Source organism: Asterias rubens, chromosome 12, assembly GCF_902459465.1.
Source record: "Asterias rubens chromosome 12, eAstRub1.3, whole genome shotgun sequence".
NCBI lineage: Eukaryota > Metazoa > Echinodermata > Asteroidea > Forcipulatida > Asteriidae > Asterias > Asterias rubens.
Genome location: NC_047073.1, coordinates 8,708,582 through 8,735,103, shown reverse-complemented (window position 1 = coordinate 8,735,103; position 26,522 = coordinate 8,708,582). Strand labels below are relative to the sequence as shown.

The 26,522-nt window shown below is 38.3% G+C and overlaps 2 protein-coding genes and 1 long non-coding RNA gene across 3 annotated transcripts; 2 read left to right on the top strand and 1 right to left on the bottom strand.

Moving 5' to 3' along the window:
- Positions 1-888: 888 nt before the first annotated feature.
- LOC117297788 (DNA repair endonuclease XPF-like) lies at positions 889-19,065 on the bottom strand. Its single transcript, XM_033780935.1, has 24 exons — positions 18,921-19,065; positions 17,107-17,203; positions 16,555-16,637; positions 16,063-16,185; positions 15,090-15,260; positions 13,952-13,991; positions 13,403-13,516; positions 13,132-13,227; positions 12,102-12,157; positions 11,309-11,362; positions 11,096-11,165; positions 10,598-10,697; positions 9,893-9,973; positions 9,372-9,541; positions 8,428-8,571; positions 7,898-8,061; positions 7,298-7,391; positions 6,285-6,422; positions 5,352-5,489; positions 4,696-4,782; positions 4,321-4,494; positions 3,297-3,437; positions 1,832-1,965; positions 889-1,424 (listed from the first exon to the last, which is right to left on the bottom strand). Exons 1-24 carry the CDS (start codon positions 19,028-19,030, stop codon positions 1,202-1,204), a joined length of 2,802 nt encoding a protein of 933 aa, XP_033636826.1. The 5' UTR covers positions 19,031-19,065; the 3' UTR covers positions 889-1,201.
- Positions 19,066-19,260: 195 nt separating this feature from the next.
- Positions 19,261-20,572, top strand: LOC117298068. The gene is made up of 2 exons (XR_004519942.1): positions 19,261-19,341; positions 20,388-20,572. It is a non-coding gene; the product is annotated as an uncharacterized LOC117298068 (long non-coding RNA).
- Positions 20,573-20,991: 419 nt separating this feature from the next.
- On the top strand, positions 20,992-24,864 carry LOC117297767 (NADH-cytochrome b5 reductase-like). Its single transcript, XM_033780916.1, has 6 exons — positions 20,992-21,437; positions 21,957-22,111; positions 22,962-23,049; positions 23,187-23,291; positions 23,912-24,115; positions 24,502-24,864. Exons 1-6 carry the CDS (start codon positions 21,219-21,221, stop codon positions 24,700-24,702), a joined length of 972 nt encoding a protein of 323 aa, XP_033636807.1. The 5' UTR covers positions 20,992-21,218; the 3' UTR covers positions 24,703-24,864.
- The last annotated feature ends 1,658 nt before the right edge of the window (positions 24,865-26,522 follow it).

Sequence of the window (26,522 nt, the reverse complement as noted above, 5' to 3'; positions counted from 1 at the left end):
AAAACGTCTGGCAAGCCGTAAGATTGCTACGCATTTGAAGGATACCGTCCCCATGGCTTTGAAAAGGGCGTCGGCCTTAATGAGGAGGTATTCGCCAAGTAAGTATTTATTTGGGAATATTGTCAAACATTCAGGTTACATCCGGACGACTTTCTGTGATGTAACTGCAGCATTGACGCTACGCTATTCCTTGTCATTTGTCTGTTGTGAACTTCAACTTCAAGCCCTCCCGATTAATATTACTTACTAGACTACTCCTCACAACCGTGAGGAACCAAAGGACCCAAACCCAGCCAAGACGTTACATTAATAATCAGATGTATTGTAACAAAAGTAAAGAAACAGAGTAAACACAAGTGTAAATCTTAAAGATAACACTCTGTGGTCGTGTCTAAAATTGCCATGTATTTTAACAAAACAATTCTGGCTTAATATATATTTGGTGGACCATTTTATGCATACTAGAGCTGCCAAAATTTACATCTTGCTATCAGGGAGATTTTGTACAACAATCAGGGAGATTTTGTACAACAATCAGGGAGATGTTTAGAATTACATTCAACATAATTGGGAGGGAAAAATTTTCCATAATCATGGAGATTTTCAAATTTGTTCAACAGAACATGGACAGAGATTTGTTTGTTTCTAAAGAAATTTCTGCAGAGAGTTTGCAGCTCTGGCAAATTCCCATCTGGCTTGACCTCTATTCAAATACAGAATGGAATACACCTCATCTATCATAGACCCTTTTCGAATCCACGGCTTCGGCTTTGGATTCGGCTTCCGGCTCCGTTTTCTCATCTAAAGCCCTGAGCACGTTCACAAAGCATGCGCAATTGTCAAAACAACTGCGGGGCCAAGCTAGCCTGAGTCAAATCTGGAGCCACAGCCGTGGTGTCAAAAAGGGCCATATTCTGCTCATTGCAACATTCTGCATGTTCTTTTTACAGCATAAACAGCTGGAAAGGCAAAACTTTCGAAAAAGTTATGGAAATTTCAAAATGAAAATGGCCTTGCCCTCTCGAAGATAAAATTCCAGACCTGTTATTCACGAGCCTATCAAGGTATACTACAGGTACAACCTACAGCACCACCTGGCATTACTCAAGTGTGGCGTCAGATATTCAGGCTAATCAGGACACTGCCTTACTGACGATGCAGAGAGGGTGTCAAGAGATGAAAGGTACAAACCTACAAGGCATCACCTCTTCCCTCCCTTCTTCCTCCCATAAAACGGTCTCCTCCCGCCTTTCTGGATTTTTCCCGCCTGATTTGATGCTTTGGGGTCCTGGTCAACCGTTCCCTTAGAGTGGAGGAATGACCAGAGCAGGGTAGCGTTTCCCGAGTGCTCCAAGATCTTGGCAAGCTGCTCTTGGGTGAGGATACTGAGCTCTGTGAAATCTCTGACGGACTTGAGAAGGCGCCTGGAAAGAAATTAAGGCATAAGATTTGTTTTTCTTTGAAAGGGGATTTGCCTCTTCAATAGTCTCCCCAAAACCTTTTCAATGGAAGTGCCCTTTGCAAAAGTGTAAATGGCTTCGCCCTCCAGGCCTGCCCTAACTGACTGGGTTTTTTTTTCAGGTCATGTGGTTTTTGCAGAACACAGAAATTTAGCTAAATAATTACGAAAAGAGGAAATGGCCAAACAAACTTAACATTGTAAAGTGTTGTAAGTTTTCTATAGTAATATAAAGAGAAAATCAGCTGAGAAAGTTACAAGCTTGTGTACAACTCCCTCATTACCAGGCAAAACCTAAAGATGGATTTTGAAGGATTTAAGATTGTTTCAGCAAACAGTGAAGACTATGGGTTTGATTGGTTGCAGACTCACCTGCAGTTGGTGACGTTCACCCCTGGCATCTTGAGCAGCATGTCGTAGGGTCCGTGGTTGTATTTGGCTTGTTGTGCCTCTTCGCTCGCCGTTATCGTTGCAGCTGCTGCGGCGTCTGGCTGCTCACGTCCGACCTTTTGAAAAAGATACACAGATAAAACGATCAACATCAACAAAATACTGAAGTAAAAATTATCTGCACATGATGTCATTGACCGCCATCTTTGATAAAATGTACTACCATTGGCAGGGTTGTTACTATGCAATACCTTCAAACCGGAGTGGAAGTGCATATTTAAAGGTAGTGCACACTATTGGTAATTGTCAAAGACCAGTCTTCTCAATTAAAGTATCTTAACATTTTTATAAAATAACAAACCTGTGAAAATTTAAGCCCAATTGCCCGTCGAAGTTGTGAGATAATAATGAAAGAAAAAACATCCTTGTCACCTGAGGTTGTGTGCTTTCAGATGCTTGATTATGGACTCTCAAATTTTAAATCTGAAGTCTTGAAATCAAATAAGTGGAAAATTACTTCTTTCTCAAAAACTATGTTACTTCAGAGGGAGCCGTTTCTCACAGTGTTTTATACTATCAACAGTTACGCCTAGCTCGTTACCAATAAGTTTTTATGCTAATAATTATTTTGAGTAATTACAAAAAGTGTCCACTGCCTTTAAGCGCCAATTCTTGGTTACAGTGAGCAGAGCCATGAAATTATGCCAGGAATCTATTGTAAAGGCCCGGTCACACAGGCCCCGATAACGAGAACGAAAACGATAATGATCAAAATGCACACCCTCGATTGGTTGAATGAGCGTGGGCGTATTCTGCGTGGAGCAGTTCAACCAATCGCGAGCGTGCATTTTTATGGTTCTTGTTCTCGTTATCGGGGCCTGTGTGACCGGGCCTTTAGATGAATGGAAAGGCGGTGCTGTTCAATTTAGTGAGCAAACCCCGGTAAAACTGAGTTGACCAATCCAAAACGGCCCTATGTTCTCGAGTTGCAATAAATTAAGACAAAATATCGTACTGAAAGGGGATGTTTTATACTTTCAAATACTGAGCGATCTGGTTTGGTACACAGCAAACACTTTTCGCCAGCAGGGGGAAGTTCGCAGGGAGGGCCGTATTTTGCCATGTGTTTCACATGTTAAGCCCCGCGTGATGGACTTCCGTGAGCAAATGTCCGGAAGTTTTCCATATGGTGATTTACACACCCACTGTCAAGTTTTCTGGCTCATGTATGCAAGATTTTTCAACAGTAAACAGCTTTATGAAATATGGCCCTAAATCAAGAACCAACATTGAAATACGAAACAACATTGAAAAGCCAAAATAAGTGCACTTAGAATGACATGAATTTATAAAAAAAATTAAAGAAGTGAATTGATAATCTCAGTATGTTCAACTTGTAAATTATAAAATCCAAGTACATTAAAATCATTTATGGCATTAATGTTACCTTCAATTCTTCAAAGAGTTGAGCCGTAGCATGAGGGCTGGGACACCATAGAATACGCAGCTTTGGAAAGTGCATTGTGAGGAGAGCAATCTTTGATGACAGGTCATTGAAGGTGATCTCACTGGAGGCGGTACTCTTTGACTGAAAAATAGAAAACGAAAATCTATTGAGGAAAAGTCCAAATTGATACTTTCATTAATCGTTCCTTGAAGTCGATACTTTGCAGGCCAGCTGTTTGGAAAAAAAAGTAGAACAACAGTAGGAGCATTTCATTGAGTACAAGGGCTAACCTACCTATAGACAGAGTCTAAACTGTAAGCTATTTTTTCTCATAAAGAGAGCAAAAAAACTAACTAGGCTGTTGTAAAAGCACCTAATTTTTAAAATTGTTACTCTATTGATATTCTAAAAATGAAAAGGAGACGGAAAATTTTGTTGCGGGGATTTTGACACCTTGTTTGTTACGATCGGTCCAGTATTGTTGTCGTGCTTGATTGATCTCTCCTCTGATTCAGCGTGAAGCTAATAGCAGGAATTTTGAAAAGCTGTTCTTGTCAATAGGAGTTACTGCAACAATGGAAATGGGCACTTTTCGCCTGTAAGCACCCACCGCAACAACAATACTCGACCGATTGAACAACCAAGGTGTCAAAATCACCGTAATGAAATTGTCCGTCTCATGGTGTTTTCGTTTTTAGAATATGAGTAACAATTTTAACTTTATAGGTGCTTTTACAACAGCCGAGTTTCTTTTGTTGCTGTCTTTAGATTCTTTCTCAAATCCCCTTTGAACAGTCTTACGGATACCGGCGCTATATAAACTATTTTGATTGATTGATTGATTGATTGATTGATATAGAAGACTTTTCAGGCTATGTAACCACAATCTGTCTGAAACAACATGCCTGGCTTTGAACTGGCCTGTTAGCTGCTTAGGTCAGGGGCACAATTTCTAATTCCTCTAAGTAGACCCTACTCTTAGTGATATTTTTCAGCAAGACGAGCGACCATTTGAAAGACTTACTTGCAATGAGAAGGACTTCTTGGGGTCAAACTCGATGAGTAGTACTGGATTCTTGTAGTAGCGAGTCATAGACATGGCTTGATTGAACAACCTCCCTGATGCCAGCGATCCTATCAGATCACTGATGCTTTTTCTCTCTACGCAGATTTCGGGCGTTAGGATGTAGTCCCCGACCTGTCTTATACAATAAAAGCTTACATTATAATATGTACACAAAAACAAGAGTAACAGTAATGATAACATACATTCATCTTTGGTTTAAAAGTGATCCTCTGCAATCTGTGCCACTCTATATAGTTTTATCTTCATGCTTTTATTAATTTAATCTTAACAATACAAAGATTATTTCTCTCATTAAACTGTGCTTTCACGTACCTCGATTGTTACTGGCTCTATATCTATGCCTCGTTTATGAATTAAAGATGGCAGTTCACTTCTGAATTCACGCATGTCTACAATTATCTGTAAAAAAATAATATTTTAAAAATATTATTGGATAAGAATGTAAAAAACAAGATATTTTCTCAGTCCAGTTCATACTTCCTGCGAATGCGAAACGAATTTTGATGCCACAAATTCGCAAGGAATAATTCGTGTCCGTTGACTTCTTTGCAAAAACAGCCATGCGATGTCAAAATTCGCTTCGCATTGGCAGGAAGTATGAACCAGGCTTAAGAGATCCACCAGCATGAAATAGCTTATGAGTTTACGACAGTTAGAAACTCTACAGCCCAGTTCATATGCGATACGAATGTTGACATCACAAATTCGCAACGAAAAAGTTGCAGCAGTTCAACTCTGGGCAACTCACTTGCGAATATCGCTGCGAAAGGTGGGTTGTGACGTCAAATTCACGTCAAATTCGCTTCACATTTGCATTCGCAGGACGTATGAACCAGGCTTTACTCTTTAGAAATAATATCAGGTCAATCAAATGCTTTTGGGTAAACAAAAGAACTTTCATCCAAATCCAGAGTGTGATCTTTAATGGTGTAAATCTTAAAAAAAAAAAAAAAAAACAGAAATTGCACCTTTTGTTGCGCAAGTGTCTTTGTGCTGCGCCCTCCTGCTCTACTGCTCTGCTGGGAGCTAGACGCAGATTGCTGGTCTCTACTCAGCTGGGGTGTGATCTCTCCGCGACCTTCAATCTCTTCAGGTAAAACCATTGTCTGTATACAGTGTAGAGAACCATTGTAGAAAACATGACCATCAAAATGAACTTAGGAAATTATTAATGTGACGAGGATGTAACACCTGTTTCAGACAGGCGCACCAGAGTCGCGCCGAACCAAATAGATAAAGAGCGACTCTAGGTCAACCCAAATAAGTTTTAGTATCGAAAGGCGAATCGAACATAACATTGACATTGGCTCGGCACATGACAAGATGCTCCACTAAAGTCGTTCTGAACGACTGCAACAGTCAATCTTTTCGACTTCTAGCGCGTCCAGTCACTATGTTTCAGACGTCAAACTTTTCATGTAGGCTCTACTTAATTAAGAATTTGTTTTAGCGCGACTCTGGAGCACTGTTTGAAATAGTTGCAAGTTTTCCTTGCAGAGGAAGAGGAGAGGAAGATCTTTCCCCTCTTGCTAGTCTGAGTGAGGCGTCATCAGGTATTACTATTACAAGAGCAGATTTAAATTTGAGGGTGGCATTGAGGTCAGATGTCGGGGGGTTGGTACGGCGTGGGTGGTTTGACAATAATAATAATAATTATTATTATTATTCTCGTTTATTTTATTCATATTAAAAACACAAAGTAGGCAGCTACAAAAGAGTAGCTGATATAACCACGTTCACAATTTAAAATACATACCAGTTAAAAAGAGAAGAAGAAAACAATTACAATAAAGTACATGTATAGGATCATGTATACACAGCATAAAACAGCACAAATACTGATAAAATAAATTTTAAATTGAAGACGTCTCATCAAGGAAAATGCTCATCCAATAACTTACAGCTTTCTCCTTGATAATATGCTCAAATGCTTGTTTCTCCTTGCGGAGTGTAGTCAAGTATCGTTGCTCCTCAGTGGACCCTGAGTAGATGAGGAAATACACTCTGAGAGGAAGCCCTGGTCTGCATGCCTTGAACACCTGTTAAGAAAACATCAATTTAAAACAAAACAATTTAAGGGAATAAAAGAGTAGTGCGAGGTCTTGAACCTTTGTTTAAAACCGACAGGGTCGAGGCCGTGCGACAAAAGACACAGCCGAAGGTTTTAAACAAATGTTTAAGACAGAGTCATCGCACTGTTATTCCTTTTTTGTTAAAAAGTGCAACATTTTGGAAAATCTATCGAAACATTTACTGCCAGATTTGCATTAAACATTCACAGTTTTCAGATAACGATGGTAGAGCGCTTCCCTCAAAATATTACTTCCTTAGGTGCTGTAGTTTTTGAGAAACGAGTAAAACAGTTTCACAACCATTTTTTGGATCTCAGTGAATAAACAAATATGTACAACGAATCTACATGTATGCGACTCTCCTCTGAAAAATTGTGCTCTGTGATTTTCACTTTTTTTCTCAAAAACTTGATGACTAAGGAAGCTGAAAATTATACAGTACCAAAACCCTTTAAAGATGCTATGTCAGATTTTTGGTCGATTCGACCCAAAAAATTTGATTTAAAATTCAATAGGTATTTTGATGGGGGTCGAGAAAATTACAAGCTTCCATTTGAGCCATTGCTCGAAAAAGTCTGCCAACTATTAGTAGCAGTGAAATAAAGTGCTAAAAATCAGTTTTTGTCGGGATCCGGACAATATATCACGTGACCAATTCTTATGTGTTAATTTTTGTCATGGTTCCTGACCAATAGAAGTAAAAGTTAAACTTTTTTTTCGTTAGAGCGGGTGATACTCTTTGAGATACCATTCACTCAAAAAAAATCTATGTTTTATTGTTTGGGGCAAAAAATCTGACATAGCATCTTTAAACTGGAAGTCAAGAGATAATGATGTCTTACCTCCAGCTGCCTAACAAACTGAATCTCAGCATCGTATAGAATGACATAGAGGGGTTTGACTTCATGCAGTGTCTTGCTCAAGCTGTACGGATCTCTGCAGACAACCAGTAAATGTAATACAAAAAGTTATATATGCCGCTTTATCTAGGGTGCTGACAGCATTCAGAATAAAATACAAAAATAACTAAATTAATGACGCTCAAGGTGCTTTAACATTCAGTGTTTTCCTGCAAGGTATGTGGGACTACGTTAGAATTATGAGACCTACTCCTTTTACATAGCACCAGATAATGGTTTACAGGGTGCTGTGGCGCAATATGCTGCCAATCAAACTAGGAACACTGGGGCAAACCCCTTCTCTTTTCGATATTAATGCACTGGGTTCTTTTACATGCGTTACACAATACACCAATGGCTTAACGTCTCATTCGAAGGAAAATATAGCAGCTACTCTTGACAAACTTAATTATATAGCAATAAAGTGAACAAGATGCTATGGTACTAACTACAACCATTTATGCCAGAATGCTTTGGCTGCCAAGTTGAAATGTTTTTAAGAAACAAATAATGGAAATAATACAAATGTTCTTGTTCGCTTACTTGCAGCCATGCAGTGGGTGGATAACAGTGAGAGGTGCAGAGGTGATACCATAGTAAGCCTCTGGTGAAGACACAGACAGCATCTTATCATCCACATCCTCATCTGTATCACCCCCTCCTCCTCCTACTTCTTCAGCTGCATCATCAGAATCACTGGCTTCTCCCTGGAAGAGATAGTAATAGTAAAAATTATATTACCCAAGTTGTAAGACAATGCTCTAAATTGTGGGTTGTGGGTTCGAATCCCACCCTAGTATTATGCCTGTGATTTTTTTCACAGAGCTCGGGAAAGTGCTGAGTATACAGTGCTAACACACATCAGTGTATATGAATAAAACCAAAATTAATATTCTTTTCCCCCGATGCAAATAAGTAGTTCTTATATAGCGCATTTAACAATAGCATAAACTCTACACAGGTACCAATTTACCCCCAAAGGGGGAAGAGAAGCAATTATAGTAAAGCATCTTGCTCAAGGACACTTGTGAGAGCTACAACAGCAAAGATGTAGGACATTCGTCAAGGTTTACCCCATGCTTATGATCTCCCTTGCTCCCTCGGACCATCTGGGTAAGAGTTAGAGGCTCATCCTTCTTGCTCTTCTCATCATTGGCTTTTGATCTCTGCGCCTTTCTTCTTCCACGGCTGGCTGGTTTGTTGGCCATTCTGTTTGGCTATTAAAAGACAAAGAAAAAAAATCCATTAAAATATGTGAAGTGTTTTAAATTTATCTCACCAACCAATAAACTCAAGAGAAGACAAGGTTCGCTCTGGTACATGTATTTCTATTCTGATCTGGGCCCAATTTCATAAAGCCTGTATGCACAGGAAACTCTTGCTTAGCGAAAATAGGTTACCAGTCAAAATACCGTACATTTACCATTGTTATGACGGGCAGCCCAAGCATTTCTTGCTTAGCAAAGGATTTTACCAAGCAGAATGTTCTGCTAAACAGCTTCATGAAATTGGGCCCTGGCAGTAAAAAGCTGTGGGCCCCGGCGGGAACCTTGCCTGTGGGCCGCAAGTGCCCTCCCGAAAGTATTGATGAGTTGGAGGATAGGGCCCAACATCATAGAGCTCCCTAAAGGCTGATTATGTGCTTACTGTGTGATTTCCATCTCAAAGTAGTACTGATGACCACAGGCACAGGGATAGGCGTGCTAACATTCCAGCACTTAGTAAAAAAAAGGGACTGACATTTACAAAGCTGATTACCTACTTTTCTTACTAAACCCATAAAATACACAATTGTGCTGAAGCAAATTTTTCTGCTACAGCAAGCGGAAAAATTTGCTTACCGTTAAGCATCTCTATGAAATCAGCCCCTGGTTGCTTCACCTCATAAAATCTTACTTTCTAAGTGAATTGATCATTTTGGCGCCAGTAAAACCTGGCAAAGTACAAACATCCTCCATTGTTATTAATAACGTTGGAAGATTTTGGATGTTCAGGGGTAATGAGAAAGACTAACTACCATTTGTATTGCCGCTTCACCCGTATTCTCTCCAGACTGGTTCCCAAGCGTCTTTGCGAAGAGTCTCTGTAGAAGGTTGCGGCCGCCATCTTGGAGGTATTCCTTCAGCTGAGCACACGTGCGGTCGTCACTGGCACAGATTAATACTCTGTTCCCATGACAATCAGTTTCTGAGAATAGAAACAAAATACAGAATTTTCTCAGAGTCAATTCAACATTACATACTTTTCCATATACTCTTGGTAACTTTTACAAGCGAGTCGACCAACATTAGGTCGGCTCAGTGGTTTCTTTTCTTGCCTTTCACCTCAGTGGACCCCAGTTCGAATCCCACCTCAGACTGGAGCTCATATGTGGATTGGGTTTTCAGTCCGTACCCATTGGGGTTTTCCTCCCACATCTAAAACTGAATTTTTCTTATCGCTACTGTTCATCCTCTTATTGGTGCTAATTGTGCTGTTGAATATGTAATCAATAACAACATTACAACAATTTCCTCAGTGGCTGTGAATGTTGCTTACGTGTTTTGGAGGTCTCTCGCTTAATTTCCTCCATAATTTCCGTTAGTACTTTCCACTTTGGGTTCTCTTCGAGACTCAGATCTGGCCAAAAGAAAATACATTATTGTCATTAATTATTATTATTATTTATTCGACCGAAACAGAATAAACCAAAGTTACAAATGCACAAGAACGAACATTTAAGGAAAAACAGTTAGAAAAAAGCTAGTAATGAGGAAAATAACTACAAAATAAGATGATACAAAAAATAATTTTTTTTTTTAAGTAAATTATTTTATTTTTATTTATGGTATATTCATTTGAATCAAAAACAACCAAAAGGTTGACAACAAAAAACATTCAAATTTACAAAGTTTCTTCAAAGTTAAGAATATAGGAACTCAAAATAAGTAGGTGAAAGCATACATCAAATACAAAAAAAAAAGCATTCAGTAAATAGAAATTAACTGTTAAAGGAGTTATATCAGTTTGGCAATAAAACCACTTTATTCAAAAAGTGAAATTATTTCAAATAATTAACCAATTAATATTTCTGAGAGTTTCTGGATGAAAGATCTGTCAAAATTTTGTGCATGTTTTGTATACATCAAGAACAATATTGTTTTAACAACTGAAATCATTCTTCAATGCTTTTATGCGATATTTATACCATCACTAGGAATGAATTATATGACTTCAAGAAAACCAAAAGATGCATTTACTGACCTTTGTCACTGACATTAGAGCTTGACCCCTTGACATCTGACCCTTCACCTTTCTTCCCTTTCGTCTTTTTCGAAGCTCCATACACCCGATCCTTGGCATGCTAGGAATTAATTGATCAATTTCTTGATAAACAATTTTTTTTACATCAGTGTTACAGGGGAGAAGAGGGCATTGGATAAAGACAGTTGAGCGGTTAATGAATAATAATAATATTAATAACCAGTTTTTATATAGCGCTTTTGACACCCGAAGGGCGTCTCAAAGTGCTTCCAATATTGTTACCCATGGTCACTGGGCCATTCATTCCTTAACCCATCTCAGCTTCCCAGGGAGTATACAGCATGTGCTGCATGCGCTACTATGCTAAATCAACTACAAGAACCATCTATGCCCTCGCAGATACCCATTGACCCCCTGTGGAGAGAAGCAATTGTATTGCTCAGAAAAAAAGTGTCACACAGTTTAATTTATTTTGAATTATAAGTACATGTAACTTACCACAAACATCGCTTCAGCTGAATCCATGAACAGCCAGCCAGAATTATTTGTAACCATTTTTTCATTTGTTCTAAAGAGAGAGGGAGAGATAAAAAATAAAATGAAAATTAATCAACACAAATTCAAAACAGTTTCTTTTTTATTAAACTGAAATAGACGACTCATTAGTTGGGGTTCGCAGTAAAAAAATAATTTTGTTAAATGTTCACTCACCGTAAGGATTTTAGAAAATTGTAAAATGTGACACTGTCATACTGGGTCAGATAGCTGTAGGGGAAGAAAAAAAATAAACTATGAACTTTATTTCTCATGCTTTGACTATGACACTCACTCACAGGCGTATTTCCTGTCTGCCATTTTGGGAGTCAAAATCACGCCCAACGATTTTTACAAAATGATGGAAATGGTAGATGTGCATTGTTCAGAGGTGCATTTTGCGTTGTGTTATGAATCTATAGAATACAATATACCAGGGGCCAATTTCATAAAGCTGCTTAAGCAAAAAAAGTGCTACAGCACGAAAATAGCTCGCTTATTTTACACATGTTACCATGGTTACTGGCCAAAATTTCATGCCATAAATACATTGCTTGTGACTGGTATTTAGCTGTTGTTTACTTAGCACAACAATTGAGTGGAGTCTTGGCCGGTAATCTGATTTCGCTTAAGCAAAATTTTGTGCTTAAGCAACTTTATGAAATTGGGACCTGATCCTTGCATAACGCAAAACGCTACAAGGTATGCCGAGGTCACCACGCACATATTTTAACGCTTAAAGAAGCGTCCATTGATCAGCCTCCTTTTGGCCTCAGGGATGTCACTTTTTGAAAGTGTGACATCATATGCAAGGGTTCCATAGTGAAATGCATGTTTGAATTCACCATTCAACAGTCTTTGTGTTTCTTGGTTTAACTGCAAGGCTTGTAATTCTAAACGTTATTACGGAAATATTTGTTGTTGTTGAACAACACTTTCATTCATAAAAGATAAAACAGTTGTGACTTACTACAGCAGCATTTGCAGCAGCTTCAGATCAGCCACAAGTTGCTTGGTGGTAGAGGTCTTGAAACAGAGTAAGAGAAAAACACTTTAAATTGAAATCCTCACATTTGAAAATATCGAGCAAAGAGTGTCTTGAAGCTACCGGTTAGGGAAAACAGAGACCATGACCTTCATGCTACTGTCTTTGCAATGTTCCCTGTATGATGCAGCAATAACAAATACTGTATATTTTTATACTCACAGGGGCCAGACTATTTATCCTTCTTGCCTCAGTTTCGTTACATCGGTTTGAATGGAAGAAAAGGCAAGATGGCTGGTTCATGACATGGCTTTATTATTAATGTTTCAGGTTGAACAAAGACAAATTGACTTGTGGGGGACTTGAGCCTACAATCTATGAATGAAAAATGCCAGCACTCTACCTACTAAGCTACATTAATCTAGCCCTATATGCAGACTGCCAACATACGGCTAGATATATGTAGCTGTTGGTAGAGTGCTGACACCATCTGACCATAGAGTTATACATGTATAAGAACTAGAGGGCGCACTGGTGATGCTTCTTGCACAACAGCGACGGGACCGCAAGGAGACACGCGCGCCATTCCGCATGCGCGTTGAATATGAAGTACACGTTGGAATTTGTGCTTATTGAACGTTGACGCGATGCTGTTTTGTCAACTTACAAAATGGCCGCACAAACACACGCTGTGCAATGCCTGTTTTGTCAACTTAGAAAATGGCCGCCTGCGCGCATGCTGGGTCGCATATATAGGCCAGTGCGCCCTCTAGTTCTTATAAATAACTCTATGGCTGGCACATAAATCCGGAGGTTGCAGGATCAAGTCCTTCGCTTGTAAATTTTGTCTTGTTCAACCCAAATTTATTTTAAAACTTACCCTGTCAGTTTCCTTATTTGGTTTATTACTTGATATACAAATAATTCCACCAACTTTTTAGACATCTTTACAAAACTGAAAAAAGGTGCAGTTATTTGAATGAATACATTAATATTGGAGATGGGTATTTCTTACCAGCTGATGCCAGAGTGGTTGTAGTTGTCGTCGGATGGCTTGCTCCAGGGACTTACGACCAATGGCCGACTCCACTGTCACCTCAGTGCTGTCTAACTACAATGAGAAAAATCATTTACTTATCAACCCAAAAATCAAGTCTTAATGATAATAATATATTGACTAAGTGTAGTCGACTAAACGTGGGCACACAAACTTGCTCTATGAGAACTCAAAACCCCTGCACTAAAACAAGATAGAAGAATTTCATAGAGAGAAGACATTTTCTTACCGATGGGTTACATCTTTGGATTTCTTTTATGCAAGCGGCAATGATGTCCAATATGGCCGTCTGGATAGCGAGCATCGAGGGACTTAACTTCAGTTGAATCTCAACAACATCTGGCTTATGTGGACAGAACAAATAAAACCATCCAACAATCAGTTTAAGTAGGATTTGAATCTTTGCACGGTGGAAATATGGTATAGGAAGGTTTACAGTAAAACCATTATCTGTAATTGAGTTGGGTTGGTTCTGAAAAGAACGTAGGTTTCAACTCGATGTTTCGATCGGTATGCTCTGCTCAGTTTGGTAGTTTTTTTTCCAAAAAAGTGCAGACTGTTTTGACAGCTTCAATTTACTAAACATGATCTTTGTAACTGTAGTTTTTCTTTCAGTAATGCCATGACTGAATAAGTGGCTACAGCTACGGCTATGGCTAGATTTCTGCATCATCATGCGTTGAAGCATAGGATGTCTTTAACAACACACTTAGCAACAGTCGTAGCCATATAGCTGAATCCATCACTTTGGATAAGACCTCATTGGAAATAAACATACCTTGTGCTTATCCATGGAATCTGTGACAGAAGCATGAAATCTACATGAAAAACAATACCAGAAGTTATACAAAAATATACATGCAAATACATAAATACACAATTTGCTGCCATCTGAGTTGAGTTATATATAGCAATCCAGTTAGATACAAAATAGGGCTATTATGATATCAAATATCATAGCCTTCGAGAAAGACTCTGCTAGGGTCGAAACGTCAGGCCATTAACTATTTTTTGCATGATATCAAATATAAAAACATTATTTTATCAACACAAGATAAAAGTATATCAATCTTTAAGCATGTCATTTAACCATTCATTAAGATATGGGATAGGGCTGTTATGAAATGGTTTTGATGAACCTTTTAAATGTTTGTACATCACCCGGTTGGTTCTCAAAGACACTGGACACTATTGGTTATCGTCAAAGACAAGTCTTCTCACTTGGTGTATCTCAAAATATGCATAAAATAACAAATATGTGAAAATTTGAGCTCAATCCGTCGTCGAAGTTGCGAAATAATAATGAAAGAAAAGAACACCCTTGTCACACGAAGTTGTGGGCTTTCAGATGCTTGATGCCGAGACCTCTCATCAAAGTTGCGAGATAATAATGAAAGAAAAAAACACCCTTGTCACACGAAGTTGTGGGCTTTCAGATGCTTGATGCCGAGACCTCTCATCAAAGTTGCGAGATAATAATGAAAGAAAAAACACCCTTGTCACACGAAGTTGTGGGCTTTCAGATGCTTGATGCCGAGACCTCAAATTCTAAACTTGAGGTCTCAAAATCAACATCGTGGAAAATTACTTCTTTCTCAAAAACTACGTCACTTCAGAGGGAGCTGTTTCTCACAGTGTTTTATACTATCAACCTCTCCCCATTACTCATTACCAAGTTAGGTTTTATGCTAATAATTATTCTGAGTAATTACCAATAGTGTCCACTGCCTTTAACTCAATACCATGGACCTTTTTTGGCTTGTCAGCAAATAGACCACTTGATTTACTGCCTGATGATGAAAGGTGCAGGAGTGACGGGCTATCATTGGCTGAGAGTAGTGCGTAGCACAGACACTTATCCACTGTCAGTCAATGACGCCATGTGCAATCCTTATATAGGTAGTTGATAAATTTACCTTGGCCACAAGAACAGTTTCCGGACGAAGAGATTCCTTAGGACCCTCTCTAGTTGACATAACCCAGATGCGAAGGCTTGTGGTTGATCAGACAGGGCTTTGATGAATCCAGTCTTGTTCTTCTGACGATACAAACGGAGAATAAACGCTTCCTGGCACGACTCTATGATCCTGAAACAGAGTAATAGTCCAAGTCACAGATGGCTTGAAAATATTTGTATTTTAAATAGTCTTTTGCTCATAGATAAAGACCACTTTCTTAGAAAACTGTCTTCCAATTTATAACAATATTTTCTGACGATACAAATGGAGAATAAACACTTCCTGGCACAACTCTATGATCCTGAAACAAAATATATGTATCAAATCCTGGTCAAAAAAATGGCTAGAAAATATCTGTATTTTAAATAGTTTTTTTGTTCATAGATAAGGACCACTTTCTAAGAAAATTGTCTTCCAATTTATTACAACGCCGTTTTCTAAAAGCAAACATTTCAAGACACTTATAAGCCAATTTCCCTAATTTTTTTTCTAAGGATTAAGAATCAGCAAATATTCATGATCATATTTTGCACCAAAAAAAACCCCAAAACCCATCAAGATATAATATTAGTTTCAATCTGAAAGCTCACTGGTCATAAAGTTAGTGACAATAGCCTAAGAAAAATGTGCATAGACCTTATGCATTGACGTCATCCAGTGGCCATCCTAGTAGAAAAACGGTGACGAAACAATCGAAACGCACAGATTTGTACGCGCGGCGCACAGGATTGGCCAATGAACAACCTCCTTTTGACCTCTAGGTGAGGGCGCCCTACTGAAATGACGTCATGTGCATAAGGTCTATTAGGACCAGAATGCACTCAAAAGCTGTAATGCAAGATTGCATCAATATGACAGACCATTCATTTTGCAAAATCTCTCATGATTTTTTAAATCTCTGTATTTTAACATTAGCTTATGAATAACTTACTTGTGTGCCTTGAACACTAGAACCCCAGAGACCAGATCTATGGGCAACCGATCTGTCAACATGTCAACAACAAGGATCCTGGAGGTAACAAACAGCACTCCGCCCTGAAGGTAAATGTCTTTCCTGATTTGAAGAATAGGACGAAGAAGCAGAGTCAGTGTTTGTTAAGGCAAATGTAAACTTCTAATCTCTCATGAATCTTGTGAATTTTAGATTGAATTTCTTAAGACAAACAAAAACACTTACAAATTTACTATATGACAGAAAAACACACAATATTACGCCTCTCTTAATATTTACGCACGAGTACGTCACAATTCTAACCCAAAACGAGGCTATAGGCACATCCACTGCAAGTGTTGGCGGACAGGCACCTATAGCCTGATTTTGGGTAAGAATTATGACGTCATACATGAATATTAAGAGAAGCATATATACAGGAGAACTTGTGATACGATAATTCAAATGACTACAACTTATTTCTTTGTTTACCTTTCATGAGTACTGTACTCATTGTTGATGATCTTGGGCATCGGTGACACACCTCTCTTTTCTAGCTCTTCAATGTAGTATTCCTGTTTGGGTCAAAGGTTACAGTTCAACTTTAGACAAAGTGTAAATAAGTACTACCCCAGTTTCGATTGATACACTTACTAAATATTTTAAGAACATCTTTCATACATTTTTCTTAACTTTTAGCTTATCAGGGCCAAGAAGAAGTGACAAATTTCATAAAGCCTTTAAATATAAAGCTGACATTTTCTGGTGATAAAGTTTCTCTTTCATAACACTGTTAACTGTGAAGCAAAGCAAAGGGCACGTTGCTCGCTGGACATTTTGTAATATGGTGTTGAAAGTGTCTTGCTTAAAAGGACACAAGTGTCACGACGTGGATTTGAAATCACACTCTGCTGAACAAAACACCGGAGAGCTTGATTCCGGTTATATCTTATCACAACACAGTGTTTTCATTTTTAAAAGCAATGATGTAATAGCTAAGAACATTGCCAAAAAATACACAATGAAGCATTCTTTTGTTCTAACCTCTTCCGATACAGTTGCGTTCAATACAAGAACCAGGTTGCCAGGATCACAGTACAGATTTAGAAGCTGTAAGGCGATTCGATCAATACCTAAACCTCTGTACAACAAAACAAAGCAAAAACTTCTTTAAATAATTCAATTCAATTCAAAAATGGTTCATTAAAACATGTCTCGCAGATAAAAACTGATTTGCACATATGTCAACATCATGTTAAAAAATTACATCAAATAGAAATTAACAAAGAAAAGGATATTAAACAAGATATTATTACTGTACATTGTCAAAAATACATTGGTAGAAACCCAGTAGGCACATTCACTATGTATACACACTACACTTAATTACATTAAAAGGCATTTAAAAGACTGACGATTTGAGGATCTGCACTTTGTTTGTAGCGAACTGTTTCTTTGGGGAGGTAGCCAATTTCTACACATGTGATGGGATTCAATTGAAAGAGCAAAATCGCTACACAGTTTGTCTCGACGATTTTCAAGGGTTTCAAGTTTGCACACACTTAGAGCATCCCTGTAAGTAGAATAGTTCATACAAAAGATTATCCGACACACCCTTTTTTGAACACGTTCCAATTTGTTCACCTGCTCTTTAGTTAAGTAAGATTACCATTGAACAAAAGGAACACAGTAGTCCAAAACAGGTCTAACATAACCCTTAAAACATTTATCAGGACAAAAAACTTGATTGTTATTGATAAATTGTGATGGAAAAACATCACTTTTGTTATTAAATGTAAACTCTTTCACAAAATGTTTTAAATGATTTTTGGGGTTGAACAAAGAACTGACTACAGTGGGATTCGAACCAACGACCTCCGGATTAACGTGCCGACGCTCTACCAACTGAGCTATCTAATCCTATGTTGGCGGTTTCCCTATTTTGTCAATTGACAAAGTACTGTCTATCAGTCACATCAGTTCAGTGCTTTGTTGCCGTTGCCACTTTTTTGAGATACAAAATCTCTAATTTTTATATATATTTTCAAAAGTAGAGCCTCTTGCTTTTATTTAACTACCTTCCAACCATACGTCTGCAGCAAATGTCCCTCTATTCTTATTTTACTATAATTTGATGTGATGGGTCCTAACGACCCAAGATTTCTACTACTAGAAGATTCTAACAAGATACACTCATCTCATGGTCAGTGCATGGAGGAAGAAAATTAATGACACTGTGCTCTCAATTTGCTGTTGCGATAATGTAACCCTCCTGCCGACGGCGGAGCTCCAGCCGTCGGCAGGAGGGTTACGTCGGCTCCGCCGTCGGCAGGAGGGTTACGTTATCCCTCCTGCCGACGGCGGAGCTCCAGCCGTCGGCAGGAGGGTTGGCTCCGCTGTCGGCAGGAGGGTTACGTTATCGCAACTATGTATTTTCATGTTTTTTGGCCATGTGAATGTGATGATGAGTTTTGAAAAACAATGCAAAACAATTGGAACCAGATTTTTTTCCCATCGTTTTGTGGGAAAAGTTTCTGTATGCCGGGTATGGCGCCACCACTTTATCATTTGATATGAAATAATGTAGTATCTGATTTACCTCAATAAGATCCCTTTTTGTAAAAAGTGGTGGCGCCATACGGAAAATTATCCGTTTTGTGCATATACAGAAATAAAACAATAAAACTGTAACTATTGTCATTGTCATTGATGATAAAAAAGTTTGTTGTTGACACGCCCTCTTGTGGTCAAAAGTATGACAAATTGACTCATCAGTCAAACTCAAAAACTAAAGTAAAGTTCGTGAACATTTTTTGACAAACTAAAAATAAACAAAACTGAATGGGAAAATACTTTACCTCGCCAAAAGCAATAAACCATCTTCACCAAAAATTTCCAGAAACATCTGGTTCTCATATTCTGTAAGATGTTGACCCATTGCAGACTCGGAAGAAGACATTTCTGTCATTTTTCTGCAGCAGCAGGGGACGGACCGTCAACAAAATCGAGCAGACGATCTAAATCATATCAAAAGAACATGTGTACGGTACGCGCACGCGCGCTCCCAGCAGCTGAGAAATAGTAGAGTCGTCACCAGTCAATTGAGTTTTATTTGCAAAAACTCGCCTTTCTCACACACTGACTGAGTGATCGGGACAAACTCTATTGCTAGATTGACTAGGAGCCTGTCTATATATCCTTACACACTGCGTTTTGTCAAAATGTCAACAACAATTCTGTCTACGGAAATGGACAAAACATTTTCTTAAATAATGGAAGGTAAGACAGAGAAGTGCATTTTTTTTTAAAATGACTGTTTAATCTAAGAATAAGATGTAGTTGTCAAGTTTGTTTTTAAAACTAGAAGTAAATTTGATTGATTGTCTTGGACTTGGATGATTGAAACAACTTGCGGGTAGAACAAATATAACGCTACGTATAACTGCATTTAAAGACAAGTCGACCTTTGGTGAAAATAGGGTTTATTTATATACAGACATGTGTTGTGTACATCACACATGTACGTAGTCCCTACATTCCCCCTAGGCTGCAGTGCTAGCTAGGGTCTTAGGGAGTAGGGGTGGCAGGATTGCATCTACTCTAGGGAGGATCTGATCTGATGATCAACTAGTTTTAGGCCTATTTTTTATTTGTATTTACGAAATAGCAAAAAGATTTCCACTCTTGAGCCAGATGGTGGCTGACACTGGATGGGGCAGACACAAGTAAGAAGTATCACGGGATGGCTAATCGAGCAAGCTAATTGAACGCACCTACTAGTGTTTTATTTTGTCAATTTCAATTCTTATATATTTTAACATTTAGTTTGCAATCAATTGAGATCCTGTCGGTGTCAAAGTGAACTGGTTTAGGTATTCTAACTTTTCTGTGATTTAAACAAGTGACTCTTGACTTGAGACTCGTCCTACTCAACCTTGCTCTATACTATGACCCGAGTGACTCGGAAATTCGACTCAACACAGGCGACTTGACTACAGCTCTGCGTAATCACGACAGAAATTTTGTCCTACATATACATTTATGTGTGTAAATAGCGTAACTAGAACTTTAGAAAGATGCATTCTCCATAATCATTGCTGGCATAGTTTATCCTACTCCTAAAACTATGAGGTATGTTCCGCTATCGTCTCAACACGAACTAGCGGAACGAACCTCAAAGTTACAGGAGTAGGTTAAACCTAGGTTTATCCATCATTCAAAACCACAATAAGTAATTGATATTGAATGTACAGACATTATCTACAATAATTTGATTCAGTAATGCTTATTTGCCTTCACACCCCTCCGCCTACCCCTCCCTGTAGATTCCAGGAAAAGAAAGCGAGAAGATGGAAGTGAGCCGGAGAAGCGAGTCGTGAAGGAACCAGAGATGTCATGGTGGACCTGTTTAATGCTAGGTGTGGCCCACGAGAAAAGCCGCCCAAAGGCCGTCCCCGTGAGGAGACATGATCCCGCCTCCAGTAAAGCTGTGCCACCTTCCTGATCATCATAAAATAATACCGCACAAGACATGACTTTTTACTAGGAATAAATGCCAAGACATCAACATTTCCTCTTTTAAATTAATCAGAGGAAAGCCAATCTGCTTCCTTTTTAAGGCACTGGACACTTTTGATTAGTTACTCCAAAAAATTGTTTGCATAAAATCTTACTCTGTAACGAGCAATGGAGAGCTGTTGATAGTATAAAACATTGTGAGAAACGACTCCTTCTGAAGTAACATATTTTTTGAGAAAGAGGTAATTATTTTACTGAAATAATGAAAGACTTCCGGCCTGAAGCCTTTTTAGCTATTTGAAAGCACACAAATTTGTACATCATAGTGCTCTTTTTCTTTCATTGTTTTGTTGCAACTTCAATGACCAATTAAGTCCACATTTTCACAGAATTGTTATGTTGTCACAGATTTGTTATTTTGTTGGGATACACCAAGTGAGAATACTTGTCTTTGATAATTACCGCAGGTGTCCAGTGTCTTTAAATTCCTATTTAATGATGCTAAAGGCAGACATGATGCTCTGCTAGTACAGACAAAATAGGCCCCTATAATCGACAATGGAATGCCCAGAACTCTGAATGTTATAGTTGTTATAGAAAACTTTCCTAGGGAAGACAGAAGATGTTGAACTGAAAATATGTCGTCCGACTCCGAGTTAGCCATTGAGTGTGAGACATGTAACGCAAAGAAGCCTACTGAGCCTCTTGCTAGTGACTGCTGTGGTACCGGGTGCAACCCCTGCGTGTTTGACTTGTATGAGAAGGAACTTGGGTCGTGGAGGGAGGCGTGTGAAAGGTGCCATGATGGAGTGGGGTTAGGGACGTCGGAGCATCATGAACCAGCAAGGAACATACAGGTTGGTACACCGACTCAGAAATGACAGCCAAACTGCTTGCTTTTTCATCTCAAGTATAATCGCTTTAAAGGGTTTACTGGTAAATATGTTGTCTAAAATTATTTTGGTTTCCGGACACAATTTTATTTTGGTGACATTGTTTTACTCATTTCTCAAAAACAACAGCACCTCCGCAAGTAATATTTTAAGGGAATCGTTCTACCATCAATAAATAAATCTGTGGACATTGTGTTTTGTGTCCTACAAAAAGTATCTGAACCCTTAAAATAATTTGTTAAATAGGCTTTCCTGATGCAAGGTCTTAGCCAGGATTTGGTGAAGGGGTGTCAAGAATTTTGGTGTCCAAATTGGTCACAGGAACGCTTGGTCTCTATGCAATAAAGTAAAGGGCATCGTTTACAACGCCCTTAGCAACAGTTGTAGCCGCCAAATGAGTCTTTTGTGTCCCCCCCCCCTTGTAAACAAAACTAGTAAATATTAAACAGGTCTTTATTATCAGTTGTTTTTTATTTATTTCAGAACTTGAGTGTTGATGATGCACTGAGTCCCAATGAATACAGGTCATTGAAGCTGGGAAACATCACAAGGGTGTCCCACGATTCCGCTGTGTACTCATTCAATCTCCTTGGCAATTCCAGACTAAATCTTGGCGTTGGACAACATATGATACTCCGGTACGAATGAGTATTGAGTTTCTGAATTGGGCCCGATTTCATAGAGCTGCTTTTAAAGCAGAAAAACTAGCTAAACACAACAAAAGTATGTTTAGCAGAAAAATGATACCAGCTAAAATCAATTTCACGCACAGGTATCTGTGACTGGTATCTTGCTTATATAGTGCTGCTTAGCATATTCTTAAAGGGTGTATGTACTTTTTGTAGGACAAAAAACACAATGTCCACAGATTTACATTAAACTTACACAGTTTGAAGATAATGATAGTAGAAAGCTTACCTAAAAACATTACTTGCTGAGGTGCTTTAGTTCTTGAGAAAGGAGTAAAACAATGTCATGAAAATACTTTTCGTCTCAGTGATCATGAGACGAAAATAATTTTAGCATGTAAAAACGTATTTTCATGACATTGTTTTACTCATTTCTCGAAAACTACAGCACCTCAGCAAGTAATATTTTCAGGGAAGCTTTCTAATATCATTATCTTCAAACGGTGTAAGTTTAATGTGAATCTGTGGACATTGTGTTTTGTGTTACAAAAAGTACCCAAATTCTTTAAAGCACTTTTTTTCTGCTTTAGCAGCTTTATGAGGTTGGGCCCTGATATTAAAATCAATTGTTTTAAACCGTTTCATCCAGTAATTATTTGTAGCAGACTAAGTCTTGGGCAGACTCAAACATACTTGGGACCCGTTTCCATTTTGCATTTGCATGTTTAATTGGGGCTGTTCAATACACGATGGAGCAGAATGAAATGGGTCTACAGTTTTTTTCTCATGAGTATTGTTTTTTTATTTAAGCAGGATTGATGTGGGTGACATTTTGGCAGCTTTTATTTCTTTCTTCCAGGGGTTCTGTGAATAGCAAGATGATCACCAGACAGTACACCCCTATCAGTCCTTCCGGGTCAAGAGGTCATTTTGTTGTCCTCATTAAGGTAAACAAAAACAATGTTGGAGAAATTTGAAGCTCAGTAACAGGCACATTTTTTAGCCCCGCCCCTTCATGCAACATAATAACCAGTTTGTAAGCTTTATGAAATTGAGCCGTGCTATTTACATATTTTACTTGTAGGTTTATGAAAATGGTGCCATGTCACAATACATCAAGCAATGGACTGAAGGAGATGAAGTTTCTTGGCGAGGACCATTTGGTAGTTTCTCATACCAACCCAACAAGGTAAGAAGAAATCTTTCTTAACACCTACACTGGTGAGAGTGTTGCAGCCAGGACCCAATTGCATAGAGCTGCTTAACGGCTGATTTTGTGCTCCCTGTGTAATTTCCATTTTATAGTGCTGCTAACCGTGATTACATAAAAAGGCATGCTAACCTGCCAGTTCTTAAGCCCGGTTTCATACTCCCTTGAATGCGAATGAGATACGTATTTTGAAATCACAGGGCTGTTTCCTGCAAAAGAGATTTATTTGTGGTTGTACCAGCAATTTTACTGGTTATATAGAAAGGTTTGCGGTAACACCATGTAATGACTATCTCTAATAAAGAGTTGGGGTGGTTCTGAAAATAATCGTTGGTTTCAACTCAACGTTTCGATCAGTATGCTCTGATCGTCTTCTGGAGAAAGACGATCAGAGCATACTGATCAAACGTCGAGTTGAAACCAATGGTTCTTTTCAGAACCACCCCAACTCATTCAGAGATAGTCATTACATGGTGTTACCGCAAACCTTTCTATATCGTATTTCCACCATGCAAAGTTTCGAATCCTACTTACTGGTTATAGTTACTTTTTTTTACCCACTTATCATAACTCTTGTTTCCGTTTTTCTTCTGCTATAGAATCGACGTATCGTCATGCTTGCAGCGGGTACTGGTATCGCACCAATGCTTCAAGTCATCCGTCACATTGTTACCAATGATGATGATGAGACATTCGTGCGTCTGCTGTTTGCTAATCGGACGTATGAAGATATTTTACTTCGGGAAACTTTGAACGAGCTGACGGCATATTGGAATTTCACGGTTTTATACGCTTTGAGTCAAGTGAGTACAACGGACCAACAATTGTGGCTTCTTATATAGCGCACTTGTCCGTCACCCAGTGACGCTCCTGGCGCTGTAACATACAGTATTTCCTGCCAGATGTGGGACTACGTTTAAATTATGAGACCTAATTAAGTAATAATCAACCACAAGGGAAACTGACTGGATTAATTTTGAGTAATTTGGTGTTGAAAAAGAACAGAATTTTTACTGGTACTACATGTAGGTGTTTCATCTAGCATTTGGCCGGTGGACAACTGTTAAAGACACTGGACACTCATCGGAGTGGATTGTGGAAGGTGCAGGGAATGTTGACCTAGAGGTTGAAAATGATGTTTTTATGTCTTGGAAATAAAAATATTGTTTTTTTTCCTTGTTTTCTTTAGGGCCAGTCTGGACAGCATCCCCAAGGCTACGGAGAGAATTTTCACTACGGCCGCATCGATCAAGACATGATAGCTGAGGAGTTGAAGACTACCCCAGAGCAAGACACCTTGTTACTCATCTGTGGTACAAAATCCTTTGATAAAGACATGATTAAATTCCTAAATAAGCTGGATTTTAAAGGACAATATTTTAAGTTTTGAAAGATTATGTTTATTTGGCATACTTTTTTTGCATGGTAAAGTAGTATATTTTGTAACTGATAAGATTTGAAGCTTTACCAGATGTTTCTAAAGGCAGTGCACACTAGTGGGAATTACTCAAAATAATTATTAGCATAATACCTTACTTGGTAATGAGTAATGGGGAGAGGTTGATAGTATAAAACATTGTGAGAAGCGGCTCCCTCTGAAGTGCCATAGTTTTCGAGAAAGAAGTAATTTTTCACGAATTTGATTTCGAGACCTCAGATTTAGAACTTGAGGTCTCGAAATAAACCATCTTAACGCACACAACTTCGTGTGACAAGGGTTTTGTTTTATCTTCATTATTATCTCGCAAGTTCGATGACCGATTGAGCTCAAATTTTCACAGGTTCGTTATTTTATGCATATGTTGAGATACGCCGACTGTGAAGGCTAATCTTTGACAATTACCAATAGTGTCCACTGCCTTTAATGTGAATTGAGCCCATTGGGCACTTGAACTTTGGGCTCTTAATTGCACCGCAGGCATGGACGAGAGTTGAGCTCAGCATACTCTTTGTCCAATCCTATTGACACCCCTTGCCAGATGTCACACTCGGCGACTGTGCCACGCTCACCATTTTGCTGGGCAATAGCTTTACGTGTAAATGCCGCGTCGCCTAAAATGCACACTTCACTGAAAAACGCACAGTGACTTTGCCCACCAAAATGGCGCATCCAAGATTATTCTAATGGTGACGTCAGATGAATTGGGTCAATAGGCAAAATCAGCTATAGTTGGCATGGACCTAGATGCAAGTGTAGAGTTATTGCATACTGTTAGACTCACGAGCAAGGGCACCAAGGTGTTTCTTTCCATGGTAAAGGCACCTCTATTTGGGAAATGTACAATGGATAATGTTTATGCAGTCAAACTGAAGACGTTTTATGTTTGCATCTTGCATTCGGAGCAGCGTATTTATGGGCATAATCAGGTCAAGAATCCGTTTTGAATAATGATAGACAGGAGTGGCTATTTACATAATGGCATTGCATTGTACGTACTGTTCAAACTGCATCTATAAATTAAATACACTAACAATATTTATTGAAATAATATACAAAGTGTTTAATACAATATAAAAAATTAAATACAATTTATATGCAGAGTAAAGTTTAAATTTGGTCTAAACAGTCTTCATGATTTTTTATTGTGTATATGAAAATCATAAATTAATGGATAAAAACCTAAAATTAAATTAAGGCCTGTACTTAATTTAAAAAAATTCTATTGATCATGGACCAATAAGCCATTTGGGATATAAATTAAATATCATTGAAAATGTCTTGAACGATCGCAAATCACTGCTTGATGAACAGAGATAGCAAACATTCAATAAAATGTGTGACGGAAGGAAACTAGTTTTAAAAGATTTTAAATTTGCAGTTAGGATAAATGACATTTGGTATTACCCTTATACTGATGTGTGTAAAGCACTATATACATGTACTAATAGGACTACTGTATACCATAAGAGATTTAAAGGATTTGGGTACTTTTTCAAAATGTCCACAGATTTACATTAAACTTACAGGGTTTGAAGATAATGATAGTGGAAAGCCTCCCTTAAAATGTTACTTATTGAGGTGCTGTAGTTTCTGAGAAATGAGTAAAACAAGTAATAATTTTTGTCTCGGTGAGACAAACATTATTTTAGCATGTAAAATGCCATTAACCAGTTATGTTGTTATACCATATTCAATCAAAGTATAACTGGTTAATACGTTTTTACATGCTAAAATTGAGACGAAAATTATTTGTTTTACTCAATTCTCAA

Bases quoted from the DNA above. Each gene is read 5' to 3' on its own strand.
- LOC117297788 (XM_033780935.1), bottom strand. From the start codon at position 19,030: ATGACAGAAATGTCTTCTTCCGAGTCTGCAATGGGTCAACATCTTACA. The intron at 11,363-12,101 runs GTAAGTCACAAC...CTTCCCCTACAG, and splicing joins CTGCTGCAAATGCTGCTGTA to CTATCTGACCCAGTATGACA. The intron at 1,966-3,296 runs GTAACATTAATG...CTTTTTCAAAAG, and splicing joins AACTCTTTGAAGAATTGAAG to GTCGGACGTGAGCAGCCAGA.
- LOC117297767 (XM_033780916.1), top strand. From the start codon at position 21,219: ATGTCGTCCGACTCCGAGTTAGCCATTGAGTGTGAGACATGTAACGCA. The intron at 22,112-22,961 runs GTACGAATGAGT...TCTTTCTTCCAG, and splicing joins GGACAACATATGATACTCCG to GGGTTCTGTGAATAGCAAGA. The intron at 23,292-23,911 runs GTAAGAAGAAAT...CTTCTGCTATAG, and splicing joins TCTCATACCAACCCAACAAG to AATCGACGTATCGTCATGCT.